General features: G+C 38.4%; 1 protein-coding gene across 10 annotated transcripts in view; it reads right to left on the reverse strand.

Annotated features, from left to right (window-relative positions):
- Positions 1-3,729: 3,729 nt before the first annotated feature.
- Positions 3,730-14,289, reverse strand: part of ANO4 (anoctamin 4) — a 445,901-nt gene continuing 435,341 nt past the window's right edge. For all 10 annotated transcript variants that reach the window (XM_032346621.1, XM_032346625.1, XM_032346622.1 and 7 more), the window contains 3 exons: positions 8,527-8,632; positions 6,683-6,878; positions 3,730-4,487 (listed from right to left, as the gene is read on the reverse strand). In XM_032346621.1, coding sequence (XP_032202512.1) covers positions 6,687-6,878; positions 8,527-8,632 — 298 coding nt within the window. In that variant the 3' untranslated portion in view covers positions 3,730-4,487; positions 6,683-6,686. The remainder of the gene's footprint in view (positions 4,488-6,682; positions 6,879-8,526; positions 8,633-14,289) is intronic.

The raw sequence follows: 14,289 nt of genomic DNA on the forward strand, positions 1-14,289 counted from the left end.
GGAGCATTCCCCCCTTCAGGGCCTTCTCAGAGAAAAGCAGTCAATCATGCCTCTCTCCCTAGTCTCCAGCTGCACTCCAAGCTCATCCAGCCTGTGACTGAGCATTTCTTTCTCTGGCTCGCAGCCCTGTTCGGACCCTCCAAACCCAGCAGATTCCTGTAGCAAGCTCCTGTGCTGCTCCTCCTGGTGGAGAAGGTGGGGGGGGTGTATCCTAGGATCTGCCACTTGTGGGGTCCCTGCTTGAAGATCAATGGCCACACTTTGTTTTGGATCATGGTTTATGGTAAACCTGAGCTGAGAGTGCACTCCTCACACCTGTCTCTGTAGCTGGCTTCCCTGCAAGTACCGTTCCCTGCTGGTTCCCTTCCAATACCTGGGAGCTCTGCCACACTCAAATACCCCTGGTCTTTCTGTGACCCCATGGGTCCTGAGACCACACTGTCCCAGTGAGAGCTCCACCCTGGCTTAGCCTCTGGAGCCACATCCCTCAGTGGAGCAGACTTCTAAAATTTCTAATTTTGTGTTCTGCTGCTCCGCTGCTTGCCGGGAGCTGGCCCTTCTCCCCATGCAGTCTATATTCCCATATATTGCCTTGGATTCACTTCTCTGCACATCCTACCTTCCAGAAAGTTGTTGCTTTTCTGTTCATAGAATTGCTGCTATTCTTCTCTTCAATCTCCTGTTGAATTTGTAGGTGTTCACAGTGGTTTGATAACTATTTAGCTGAATACCTGGGACCAGATGAAATTTAGGTCTCCTACTCCTCTACCATCTTGCCCCTTCGCCAACAACAGTTGGTTTTATGAAAAGATAAGATTTTGAAATTTTTTGTTCCTTATTTCTGCTCTAATATTTATTTCCTTCCTCTGCTACCTTTGGGCTCAGTTTTTCTTGTTTCTAGTTCATTATGGTGTAGAGTTAGGTTGTTTGAGTTATATCTTATTTATTAATGTAGGCATTTGCTGTTGTGAGCTTCCCTCTGAGAACTGCTTTGCTATATCCCATAAGTTCTAGTGTTTTGTGTTTCCATTTTCATTTGTCCCAAGATATTTTTAATTTCTTCTTTGACCCATTGGTTGTTCAGGAGAGTATTTAATCTCCATTCATTCATGAACTTTCCAGTTTCCCTCCTTTTACTGATGTCTAGTTTCATACCATTATGGGCAGAGAAGATACTAGGTATGTTATCAGGCTTTCTGAATTTGCTAACATATAGTCTATCCTAGAAAATGTTCCATGTGCATTTGAGAAGAATGTGTATTCTGGTGTTGTCAGATAGAATGTTCTCCATAGGTCTGTTAGCTCCATTAGGTTTATAGTGTTATTCAGATCTGCCATTTCCTTATTGATTTTCTGTCTGGATGATCTATCTGTTGACAGTAGGTGCTAAGGTACCCAACTAGTATTGTAATGCTGTTCATTTCTCCTTTTATTTCCATTACTTTTACTTTATATATTTATGTGTTCTGATGTTGGGTGCAAATATTCACAGTTGTTACATTTTATAGATAGATTAACCCCTTTATCATTGTATAATGACCCTATTTGCCTCTTTTTACCATTTTAGCTTAACACCTATTTTGTCTGCTAGAACTAGAGCTATACTTGGGTTTTGTTTGGTTGGCTACCTTTATTTGAAATATCTTTTTACATCTCTTCACCCAGTCTATGTGTGTCTTTTAGGCAGCATATCATTGGATTTTGTGGGGTTTTTTGGGTGCTTTCAGCCATTTTGTGTGTTTTAGGGACCTGAATCAGGCAGATCTACATCCAAGTTCCCTGGTCATGGCCATGCACATAAAGCAACTGGCTGGGACTACTTCTTTGGCATTAGAGCTAAGAACTCAGCTTTCCAAGATCTGACTATTGGTTGTTGCAAGCACTTTCTCTCCTCTCCGTCATAATCAGAATCCCAGTGGCCAAGTCCTGCAGAGTTTCCTGTAACTTCTGTGGGGGACAATTAGAAGGGGCACTGCTAAAAAGTGACCCATAATGCTGGAGGTGCTGAATGTCCACACAGCACTCTTCATCTTCCCTGGAGGAATTGAGGCTCAGGAAAGACCTTGGCATAGCACTGTATCAGCCTGGAGGAGGGGCAATGCCGTCAGCCTGTAGCTGTTCCTCTTGCTCTTCTAATGTGGTCTTTTTTGGTCTCCATTGTACGGGGGTGCTTCAGCATCACTCCTGCATTCTAAATTTTCTCAGTGGCCTTATCCATGAATAGTTGTTAGGTTCCTGACTTTGCTCTTCCTCACAAAATGGAAACTATGTCTCTGTCTTGGTGATGTTACTCCTTACTCTTGATTTCTTATAAACTATCAGAAATTCTCTTCTATCACCTTCTTTGCCTTTCTCCCCACAACAAACCTAAAAACACCTTAAGATATTCACCACATTTTCCTTGTACCCCAAATGGGGAAGGTGAATAAGTATAGTCACTGCATTTGTAGAAAGAAAGAGAAGAAGAGTGGGCAAGCAGAATGGTGGGAGGAAAGAGGAAAGGAGGAAGAGGGTATAAGAGGAAGAAAGGAAGAAAAGAATTGTTTGCCAGAAACGTATCAGGAATTGTGATTGTCTGAAGCACTTGGAATAGCAAAGGCAGAATTCCACAGGCAGAAAAAAAATTCTGGCTATAGAGCTGTCTTAAGTTCATTTATGCTCAGACCAGTAGAAAGTGGTACTTAAATGTTTTACTTCTTGGTCCTGACAAGTGTGTTTGGTAGTCTTCTACCTAGCTTTGAATGTTCATGGCCCATTCCAAACCCAAAGAAGGACTTGCAATTCTTTCTTTTTCCCTTGCTGCTCTCCCTGCCTCAAGGATTTATTGGGCCATGATGTTTGGAGCTTGGAGAGGCATAGCAAACAGAAGTTACAAGCTAAGTCGGTAAAGCGAGTTTTGTTTTGTTGGAATGTCTCTTTGCATTTCATCTCTTAAGACTTTCCCAGGGGCTGCTGTGAAGTATTTCACAGACTTCTTAGCCAAAGTTTGAAAAGAAAACTCTTTCAATGGCCTTTTGTCTTCAGTGTCCATAAAGTACTTCTCTATAGTTTAGGCCCTGGTGGGGTTAGAATTTCCTATGAACATCAGGTCATGGAAAAACAAAACTAAGAAATGGTTGAAGTTCTGGCCTGCCCAAAGCCTCTCTGACTGCCTGCTTCTATAAAAGCTAAGAAAACATCTATGGTCTTTGGGAATCAATCAGCTTAAGAGAGCACACATCTGAACGAGGACAGTGTTTGTTAGACATGGTAATGGGAGCACTCTCATCTCCCTGACATAGACAAGATGATAACATAGTTCAAGGGCAAGTTCTGCTATCTCTAGAAAAAGAGTTACCACAACAGGCATGCTTAGAAACTTTTTTTTCTCCCCGGATAGAATGGCTTCTTCCTATGAGTAGCAGACCATACTAGTAAGCAAGGTAATCAAAACAGCATTAATTATCATTGGCTATATTTCATATTTCTTCAACAAAGTATGTCAATGTCATTTTCCATATTCTTCTATGAAATTTCTAATTAGGTGGCTTTGTACTCTGAAAAGGTAGTACAGAAACAAGATGGAAAAAATGGATTTAGAAAAAATAGTCTATCTGAAGGGTGAAGTGATTTCTCAGGAGTATGTGGGAGTAATAAACATTTCTTTAAAGATCCCACTCTGATTTCTCTTGTTCTATGAGAAAAAAAATACAACAGAATTTCAGAAGACCCAACTGAAAATATTCCATGTGCATAAATTTATTTTAAATTTTATTGCATCACATTATACAAGCATTAAACATGGCTTCATGTTGATGACTATTTAAATGTGAAAATTTTCATTCATGTCAGTACCCTTTGGCTATTTACAAGTAAGGAATTTCTATGTACTTTATATATCTCTGTATTTGTATGTACATATGTAAGAATACATGACTATACATATGTACACAGAGAAATACATCTATGGCCATACACATAGCTATAGATATGTCATATATAATAATCTCCTCAGAAAGATCTGAAATTAAAAAAAAAAAAAAAAGAAAAAGTTGTAAACAGGGTCTTGTCTCTATTGTTTGGTGACATGGAATTAGGACCATATGATGACATTCTAAGAATGTGTGTCCAGGTGTTTGAATACCCTTATTAGCCCAGTGTCTGTAAAATTCACATGGGGTAGAATGCAAAAAAGGTAGCAAACAGGCTGAAAAACAGGCCCAGTATACAAGTTCCCCTTGGTTTTAAAAACTTGAGAATGTAACTGCCCATGACGTGCATGCTTGCTTGGTCAAGAATGGTCTATGGATAGATAGCAATTGTGTGCTGCAATGTGATTTCACAGCAGCATGATTTTCCAGTAGTCCTTTAGGGTGCTGACCCCCTGCTGCTGCCAATGTCTGCAACATGCACTGCGGCTGCGTTTTAGTCATTCACTTGAATGTGCTTTTGCACGGCTGGGAGAAGTAAACAGAATTCAGGTCCTTGGTTTGGAAATAAACTATTACCTAGAAAGAGAAAAGAAGGCATTAAAACCCTATGTACACGTGATGGCTTAAGAACACAGTGTGTAATGGTTGTTTTGTACTGACTATGCATCAAAAGAATTTAAAGAATTTGTAACCCCAAATCGAGTCAGGTATGGTACAAACATTATTATGTCTGCTTTACAGATGAACAGACTGAGTCAGAAAGGCAGTCTGAAGCAAAGTGACATCCTGCCAACTGTTGTAGGCATAGAGTCAGACGGATAAACACTATGCTTTCAAGCAAAAATTAGAAATGGCCTCTGGGGAGAGAGCAGCCCATTGTGATGAGGCTAGAAGAAGCTCCCAGTTGGTTACCAGCCCTACAGACCAGTGCAGCCCCTGGGTGTAGGTAATGTCATTGCTTCACCCTGGTCTCTAGCCACTGGAGCTCCTAGGAGCAATGTTCTTCACTAATGTCTGCCTCCTACCCCCAAACAAAGCCATCTGGATAGTCAGTCTTTCTCCTCTGACAGCTGACCAGAGCCACAGAAGAGGTGATCTGAATGAGTATCAGGACCAGGGGCTTGGAACAAATTCTAGGATTCAGAATATTAAAGCTGGATAGGCTCTTAAAGTATTGTTCAGTCCAACTACTTTACTTTTACAAATGTGGTGAAATCGAATCCACATGAATATTCCCTTCCAGGTCCTACAGATAGAGAATGGAAAAACCAGATCTAGAATCTGAAAGACTACAACAAAATGTTTAACTATACAAATCCCCTACAGTATTCTATAGCACTTTATTGCTTAATATGTGTCTCACATACATTGCCTTATTTGAACTGCGTATCAGCTCTGCCAAAGAAGAAGTCTTAGAAAAATTAAGCAATTTTTCCCAAATCACAGAACCAAATGGCAAATTTGGGAAATGGCAAAATTATTATGTTGCAAAAAATGTCTTGATTTTAAGTGAAACCTACTTTGGAATTGTGAAAGGCCTACTTTGGAATTGAGGGTTAGAGCATTGTTCAATATCTATATACCACTATAATACCTGTGTCCAGGATTTGGGTGATTTCCTCCAAGTCTACCTTCATATCCAACTCATAATAGCCTTCTGGACTTCTTAACACAGATCTGGTGTGACACAAATTCACTAACATCTCTGCAGATATCTGCTACATCTTAACCAATACAAAAAGTGAAAAACATAATTTTTCCCCCACGTATACCTCATTTTTCTTTTGGAGGTCAAATTTTGAACAATGATTTCAAAGTTAGTCTTCAAACGAGTGGAGACAGAGGAATGATGGGTGAGGAAGGCAAAAGAAATGCTATTGTATTAGATGCCAGAATACCAAAAGAGAGAGCTCATCTATCATTTCATCACTGAAGAAACAGAAGCCCAGAGGTTAGCTAACTAGCCCAAGGACACACAGCTAATAGAATTGTCAGAAAGAAGGTTTCAGAAAAACTTTCTGATAAGATATGTGGGAACATTATGAAACTTTCTTACAATGTTTTCAGCTTTAATCCACCTAACCTTTATCAACTTAATTATGTTCAAAGGGTGCCTTGTACCTAACACTATGCTAACTAGTTGAAAGAATAAAATTACCATCCATAAGGACTTTCCTAAAGATGCTTAAAGTTGGGCTGGAGAAGCCTGATAACTATTTGAAAATCATAAATTAATAATACAGATCCATATATGTGTCAATACATGTAACACTGATGAAATAACCAGGGAAGTTTATAAGAAGTGAGACTCAGTGAGCTGATGAGTCTGGGGAAAACTTAGAGGGTATGGTGTGACATGGACCAGCCTGGTAGGAAACAATAAATGGGTGATGAAGGGAAGGCCATCTTGGGTCAGATAAAAAGGTGACTTTCCATCCCCAAGGCAACATGTCTCTTCTTTCTGTTTAAAGAGAATCTCCAGACTAGAGTGGAAGGGTGAGAGGGAGGTTTATTTCAGGAACACTGAGGCCAACTCCTAAAGACCTTGATTGCCAGACCAAGAGTGGCATGGAGGTAGAGAAGAGTTGCAGGAATTATGTGCAAAGGGAAGATAAAATTAAATTGTGCAATTTAGAAACAGGCTGGTTTGGGAAACTTCTAAGGAGTTTGATTTCTATCAGTAGGACATGACAAGCTTTGACTCAGGAAGTTTAAAGCACCTCCTTCAGCCCAAGGAGAGGTTTTAGACCATGAGCACACTTCTCACCTACCCGGTCATGGCCACTCATTGTGGTGTGCTTTTCCATTTTTCTTCCTCTCCTTTCGTTCCTTTTGGAGACGTTCCAGTTCTGCTTCATACATCATCTCCTGAATCAAGTACTTCTCTCTTCTCATTCGATCCCTTAGATCTTTCGGGAGGTCTGGGATCAGATATGAAATGAGGTGCTTTATACAGAACACGAGGTGCTAAAAACATAAAGGAGAATACAATAAGTTAGCTCTGTTTACCATCCTTAGCTGGAAAGAGCTCTGGAACTTGGTGCAAGAACTCCTCTCACTCCAGGGATGTGGAGCTTCTTGAATGTCTGGAGAGTGGAAGGAGGCCAGGGGAAGTATGTGAGGAAAGATGATCACAGGGACAGGTGAGGACTAAACTTGGTCTGATGACAATTCACAGGGAATGAGAAAAGCAATCAGGAAAGAATGCAGACAAGGAGTGGTCAGAGAATGTAAAGGTGAGCCAGAAGTACCTACACCATGGAGTCAGGAAACCCGGGGTTGAATCCTGGCTCTGTAGCTTTTATTACTGAAGAGGTGTCTACTTACCTGGGAATAAGTCACTCTGAGCTTCAATTTGCTTGTGCATAAAATGGGCATTATGGGGGAAGATTATAAGAAAACATTTCAAAATGCTTTGCAGATTGCCAAATTTGCTTTGTAAATTTTGATTACGAAAATGACCAGTAGGCCTAAAGGAAGTGATCATTCCAGGAAGAAACTTTTTTTCTGGTAAACTGCCACAAATTCTTTACCTGACTTACGTAAAGCTGAAACTCTAGAAACACTGTCATTTCTGTTTGTCTATATGATGACCAGTAAAGCACTAGATGATAATTTAATACTCTCATTATTCTAGAGTATTAAATAACTGAATTCCCAGGGAAGAACAGCTTATCTTTTCTTGGTTACCTGGAATGAAGGAAAAAATGATGGAAGAAGAGGTACAGGAAATGTCCAGTCCAAGCCAAGAAGTTGTCCTGGTTTGCATTAATCTGACTTTAACATATGTGACAGGAGGTGGAATTTCCATATATAAGTACAGTCACAGAAATGCAAATGATTTCTAGTAGCAATTTTCTTAAAGACTAAAAATAGATGATGTATTTTTACTGATATATAATATATGTAATTGCTAGGTAGATTAAAAGTCAGTTTTGAGTCTAAGATAATACTTGTGTCCTGAGTGTGAGTAATGTTGTGATGAACACAACAGAGGCTACCACTTATACAAGAGCCAGTTCAATGTTTTCCAAACTATAGTCCTTGAACATCTACGTAAGAAAGAATCACCTCGGAGGGCTTGTGAAAAGCAAATTACAGACATGATGTATCTGACTCTCCAGAAGTAGTGATGGAAAAAGCTGCAGTTTTCCTAAAGATGAAGAACAATGGCCCTAGAACATTAGGACTGATGATTTGTGACCTACCCATAAACAATCAAGAATAGACTTTCAGTTGTTTCTTGGACAACTCAAGGGGAAGAAAAAGACTTTTTCTTTTTTAAGAATTTTTACTAATTTATTTGACAGACAGAGATCACAAGTAGGCAGAAGGGCAGGCAGAGAGAGAGGAAGGGAAGCAGGCTCCCTGCTGAGCAGAGAGCCTGATGTGGAGCTCGATCCCAGGACCCTGAGATCATGACCTGAGCTGAAGGCAGAAGCCTTAACCCACTGAGCCACATAGGCGCCCCAGAAAAAGACTTTTTAAAGAGGCTATATAAAATCACTGTAATACTTCTGGACATACATAATTCCATTGAAAGTTCTCACATTTACATTTATGCATTACTCTTAGTTACTTAATTATGGCAAAGGAATACGTTAAAAGAACATACCTCAAACACAATGATAAAAGCCAATCGAGCTGCTAGGACATGCCAAAACTGCAGTGTGTAGCCATAGGGCACCAGTGAATGAGGAGGGTCACGGTAGTCTCGGTATCTATAAATATACAGGAGAATGAATGTTATATTCCGAACTTATTTTCCTGACTCCCAAATCTCCTCAATTCCCACTATGTAGCTCTCATTCATCATAGATAGTTCAAAAAGTTTCTCTATCCCAGACTGTCTATCTCTATCCCTATCTGTCACTTGTCCATCTTTTCTTCTTCTGGTAAAAGAATATCTCTTCTCTGGGGAATTATCCATGTGGCTTAGGCAGGGTTCCCCCCTGACCCCTGACCCCAGTTCAAAAGATGAGTCAGACCTGATCAGTGAGAGTGAGAATCCTCACCAGGACTTCTGCTAGAATGAACATTTAGTAAATTATAACAAGTCCACAGGAGGTAAAATCCTGGAGCTGTTGCTGGTTCTCATAGACTGTGTGGAGAGAGCTTGCTTGTGAAGGAAGTCATCTGAACAACACAGAGCTAGCAGAGAGGCACTGTCTTCCTGACACAGCTGGAGGCTTGAGATCCAGCCATTACTAGTGTAGTTATCATCCTGCCAACTTCCCAGTTACCTGAACGAATAAATTTATTTCTAAGTCCATTTATACTAGATTTCTGCCACTTGCCACTGAGGAGGCCTTCCTAATATCTGCTCCAACTATAACTTTTGGGTCAGCATCAAATCCCATAAACATTTGTGAAATACCTGGTTCCTATTAGGAACCAGGCACCTGTCCTAGGAACTTAAATTCATTTGACTCCATTTTATCTTTGCCACTATCATTACTATTATCACAGGTAGGAAAACTGAAAAATGACTCTCAATATTATAGAGTTTTCACATGTCTTAAACCCAGTGTTCTTTTCATTAGCCCCCATTAGAAATGTGGAAAGGGTCACTTATGGTTTGTCTCCCTCCCAAACCATAAGTGACTCTTAATCTCACAAAACAAACTGAGGGTTGCTGGGGGGAGGGGGTTTGGGAGAAGGGGGTGGGATTATGGACATTGGGGAGGGTATGTGCTTTGGTGAGTGCTGTGAAGTGTGTAAACCTGGTGATTCACAGACCTGTACCCCTGGGGATAAAAATATATGTTTATAAAAAATAAAAAATTAAAAAAAAAAAAGAAATGTGGAAAGGTCTGGAGATGCTAATTCTTCTAACAGTTCTGTGTGTAAACATACCAAATTCCCTTCTCTGAGGAAAAGTTATGATTATCCAGGCTCTCAAGTAAGATAGTATCTGACATTAGGATTGGCACTAATTTGTATATGAGGATACAAGACAATTCCGATATGGAGTATCTTTTTTAAAATTATGTATAATTGACATACGATGTTATATTGGTTTTGGGTATAGAACACATTGCTTTGACAAAATTTAAACATTAGTATTCCTCACCATAAGTATAGCCTCCATCTGTTATCATACAACATTATTACATTATTGACTATATTCCTTATACTGTACTTTTCATCCTGGGACTTATTTTATAAGTGGAGGTCTGCAATCTCCATTATCTATGTAGCCTATTCCCCTACCTACCTCCACTCTGACAATCACCACTTTGTTCTCTGTGTTTAAGAGTTCATTTGATTTGTTTTTTTATATTCCACACGTAAGTGAAATCATATAGTATTTGTTTCTCTCTGACTTATTAACTTTGCACAATACTCTCTAGGTCCATCCATATTGTCACAAATGTCAAGATCTCATTCTTTTTAATGGCTGAGTAATATTTCATTGCAAGCATACAAACTACCACTTCTTTGGTAGTTTGGGCAAATACTCAGTAGTAGAATTATTGGATTGTATGGTATTTGTAATGTTTTGAGGAGCCTCCATAATGTCTTCCACAGTGGTTACATCAGTTTACATTCCCACTAATAGTGCACAAGGATTCCCTTCTCTCCACATCCTCGCCAACACTTATTTCTTGTCTCTTTGATACTAGCCATTCTGGCTGGTGTGAGGTGATATCTCTTTGTGGTTTTGATTTGCATTTCCCTGATAGTGATGTTGAGCACCTTTTTATGTGTCTGTTAGCCATCTGTATGTTTTCTTTGGGAAGATGTCTATTCACTCTATTTTTTTAATCTGATAATTTTTTTGGTGTTAAGTTCTTTATATATTTTGGATATAAACCTCTTATCAGATCTATTGCAAATATCTACTCCCATTTACTAGGATACCATTTTTAAAATTTTCTTTTTGTTTTATTGATGATTTCCTTTGATATGCCAAAGCTTTTTATTTCAATGTAGTCCTAGTAGTTTATTTTTGGTGTTCTTTCCCTTGCTTGAGAACACATATCCATAAATATTTTGCTGTGGCTGATGTCCAAGAGATTATTGCCCATGTTTTCTTCTAAGAGTTACATGGTTTCAGGATTTGCATTTAGGTCATTAATCCATTCTGACTTTATTTTTTTAATATGGTTATAAGAAAGTGGTCCAGTTTCATTCTTTTGCATGTAGCTGTCCAGTTTTATAACTGGAGGTTTCCCAATACCATCTGTTTTATAGACTGTCTTTTCTCAGTTGCCTCCTTTTTTCACAGATTAATTGACCATGTAGGTGTGCATTTATTTCTGGGCTGCCTATCCTAGTCCATTGGCCAATATGTCAATTTTTGTCCTATGCAGAGCATCTTTGGAAAGTACCAAGGACTGTAGAAATGAGCTGTAGAAATGGGAAATTATCTTCACAATCATCATCTTAATTATCATTAATGCTTATGGTATATAATGATTATCTATTTTGTCAGTAAAATTATATTTATAGTGCATATCTTCTGAAATTAAGAATTAATCTATTAGTGCCTTCAAGCCATTGGTTCCCTCTATAATGATGATGATTAGGTAATTGTCTAGAACATATTTATTCTAATATATGGTTATATAAATGGTTCCTGTCAAAGGTCTAAACTATTCAGGACTAAAAGTCTGCATAAACTATTCTTTTTTTTTAATTATTTTTTTTAACCTTTTGCAGAGCACAAGAATCAGGAACTGTGCTTTCTTCAATTAAGTTAACAAACGTGATTTCTGTGTTTCTTTAGCTACCTATATTTCAAATGTAGTCTGAGTAAACATTCTAGAAGAAAAATGACTATGCTTTTATTATATTATTATTTATTGTGTTTATAAAAAATTTATAAAAATTGTTTCAACAATTACCCTCATTAACTCCTTAAACTTTTTTTTACATGACAGCATTTTTTTTTTTAAAGAGTTTACCCATTTATGTGACAGAGGGAGAGAGAGAGATCACAAGTAGGCAGAGAGGCAGGCAGAGAGAGAAGGGGGAAGCAGGCTCCCCGCTGAGCAGGGAGCCCGATGTGAGGCTCGATTCCAGGACCCTGGGATCATGACCTGAGCCGAAGGCAGAGGCTTAACCACTGAGCCACCCAGGCGCCCCCACATGACAGCATTTATTAAAACAACATTACTTTTGGAACATACTGCTCCTTTCCTATTAATGCCTCAACACTGCTCTTTTGCCCTTCATTGTGATTGCCCCAGCTCTTTGCTTCTTAGACTTTGTTCAGCTATTCCTTTGAAGAATGTTAGTAAATCTCTTCCTCCCCAGATCCCTCCTAAATTCACTGGGTGGAAAATCATGGTTTTCCCTTGATTGTTTCCAAAGACACAATATGGACATATCATTCTTAAATTTCTGCTATAAATTTGTAGCAAATAAATGAATTCATTTATATCAAATATAAACACTCATTAAATAAAAGTATGAAGACTGAAAAGATTGAAATACTTTTTATGACCCAATGATGACAGAGAGTACCAAACATGACTCTGTTTATCAAATTGTACATATATGCAAGTAATAGTTTGCCGCCCCACCCCATTCTGCTGTTTGGATTTATGTGGTTTCAGTTACCACACCTTCCCTACCACAGTCAGGAGGTAGATGGTCCTCTTTCTGTCTATTGTCATGGTGCCAATAGTAGCCCAATGCTAGGTCACAATGTCTATGTCATTCCCTTTGCTTCATTTCTTCATGTAGGAATTTTATCATCTTATATCATCAAAAGAAAGGTGAGTGAGTACAGTACTAGAAGATATTTTGAGAGAGATACTACATAACTTTTCTTATAGTATTTTGTTATAATTGTTTTATTATTGTTGCTAATTTCTTATTATGCCTAATTTATAAATTAAACTTTATTATGTAAGTATGTATAGGAAAAACATAACATATACAGGGTTTGGTACCACGCACAGATTCAAGCGTCCACTTGGGGTCTTGGACTATATCTCCCACAGATAAGCAAGGACTACTGAAATATGCAAAAAAGAAGAAAACACTTGTTTTTAGGTGGTGATCTTACATTCTAATTGATGGATTTTTAAATATTTTAAAAATTGACATTCTTTTTTTGAAGGTAAAACACATTTTTATTTTGAGTTTTTAACTACAGACTGCATGAAATGTACATTGTCTTTTTTTATTTTGTATTTTTTTAAATTAGTTTTCAGTGTACCAGAATTCATTGTTTATGCACCACACCCAGTGCTCCATGCAATACACACTATTAATATTTAGAAAGCACTTACATTGGTGGCTACAGTGAGATGGCAATATCAGATAATTTCTATACAGAGATCCAGTGGTTGAGAATATGCATCTATTGGCTCAACCAATAGTATACAACCATTTGTGGATCTGTCACAGAGCTCTGCTAATTTGTGCAGAAAGGATGCAATGTGCCTACATTGGTACTTCGTCTTGTTCTCAGAATCTATGAAATTTTTAAGAAGTTTCAGTTTTCAGAAGCAGCAGGTTTCTGGTCTTCCTACTCTCTTAAGTCATTGTATCAAAAAGTCAAGTTTCTCTTTAGAAGACTCCTCACTGCTACCCTAAGACAATTAAATTGCAGTGTGCTAATGAGTTTGGCTGTCATCTGCTTCACTGCCCTCAGTTCTCTCCAGAACTATACATTGGAAAGCACACTGAAACTGTATTTGGGGTCTGCCTCATTTTATGATCTTAGGTAATTCATGAAGTTTCTTTGGACATTGGTTTCCCTAGTAACACAATTATGTTCTCCATCTCACCAGGTGCTAAAATTTTGAACTCTCCCCTCTCTTCTTTGAGTTTGCAGATGAATGCTTCAGGTAGAGCTCTCAGCTGATGTGCCAGCCTACTACTGATCCCACTGGACTTTCCAACGAGGCAGAGGTCTGAGAGGTGCTCAGATGTCTTTGTGCTCGTCTCTGTTTTTGATGTGGTGCTCTTTATTTGCCAAATGTCAAATATTTATTTTGATGCAGTGCTATTTATTTATTTATTTATTTATGCAAAGAAAACACTACCCTGGTGCTGCTGTAGAAACAGACAGAAAGCTAAGTTTCAAAGCTCAGTTAATCAATGTGCTACTTCTCTAATCTTCATTTAATACCTTCAAAGAAACTAAGTGGTCCAGTGGAATTAATGTTTGGAGAGTTTTTTTTTCAAGAAAGTCAGAGTTGTTTTCATAAAGTAACACTTGTAATTTCTTGACTTCAATTTTACCTGTGGAAAAGTCAGGGTGTTCCCACTTAAGTTAGTGCATTCTCTAAAGCAGCTTTTGTTTTTCAGGAAATGGATTATTGGTTTGCAAATATATATATTTTTTCCAGTGACAGGTATAGTTAATCTACTCCCATTTTTATTTATTTTTTTTAAAAGATTTTATTTATTTATCAGA

This window comes from Mustela erminea, chromosome 6 (assembly GCF_009829155.1).
Source record: "Mustela erminea isolate mMusErm1 chromosome 6, mMusErm1.Pri, whole genome shotgun sequence".
Taxonomy (NCBI): Eukaryota; Metazoa; Chordata; class Mammalia; order Carnivora; family Mustelidae; genus Mustela; species Mustela erminea.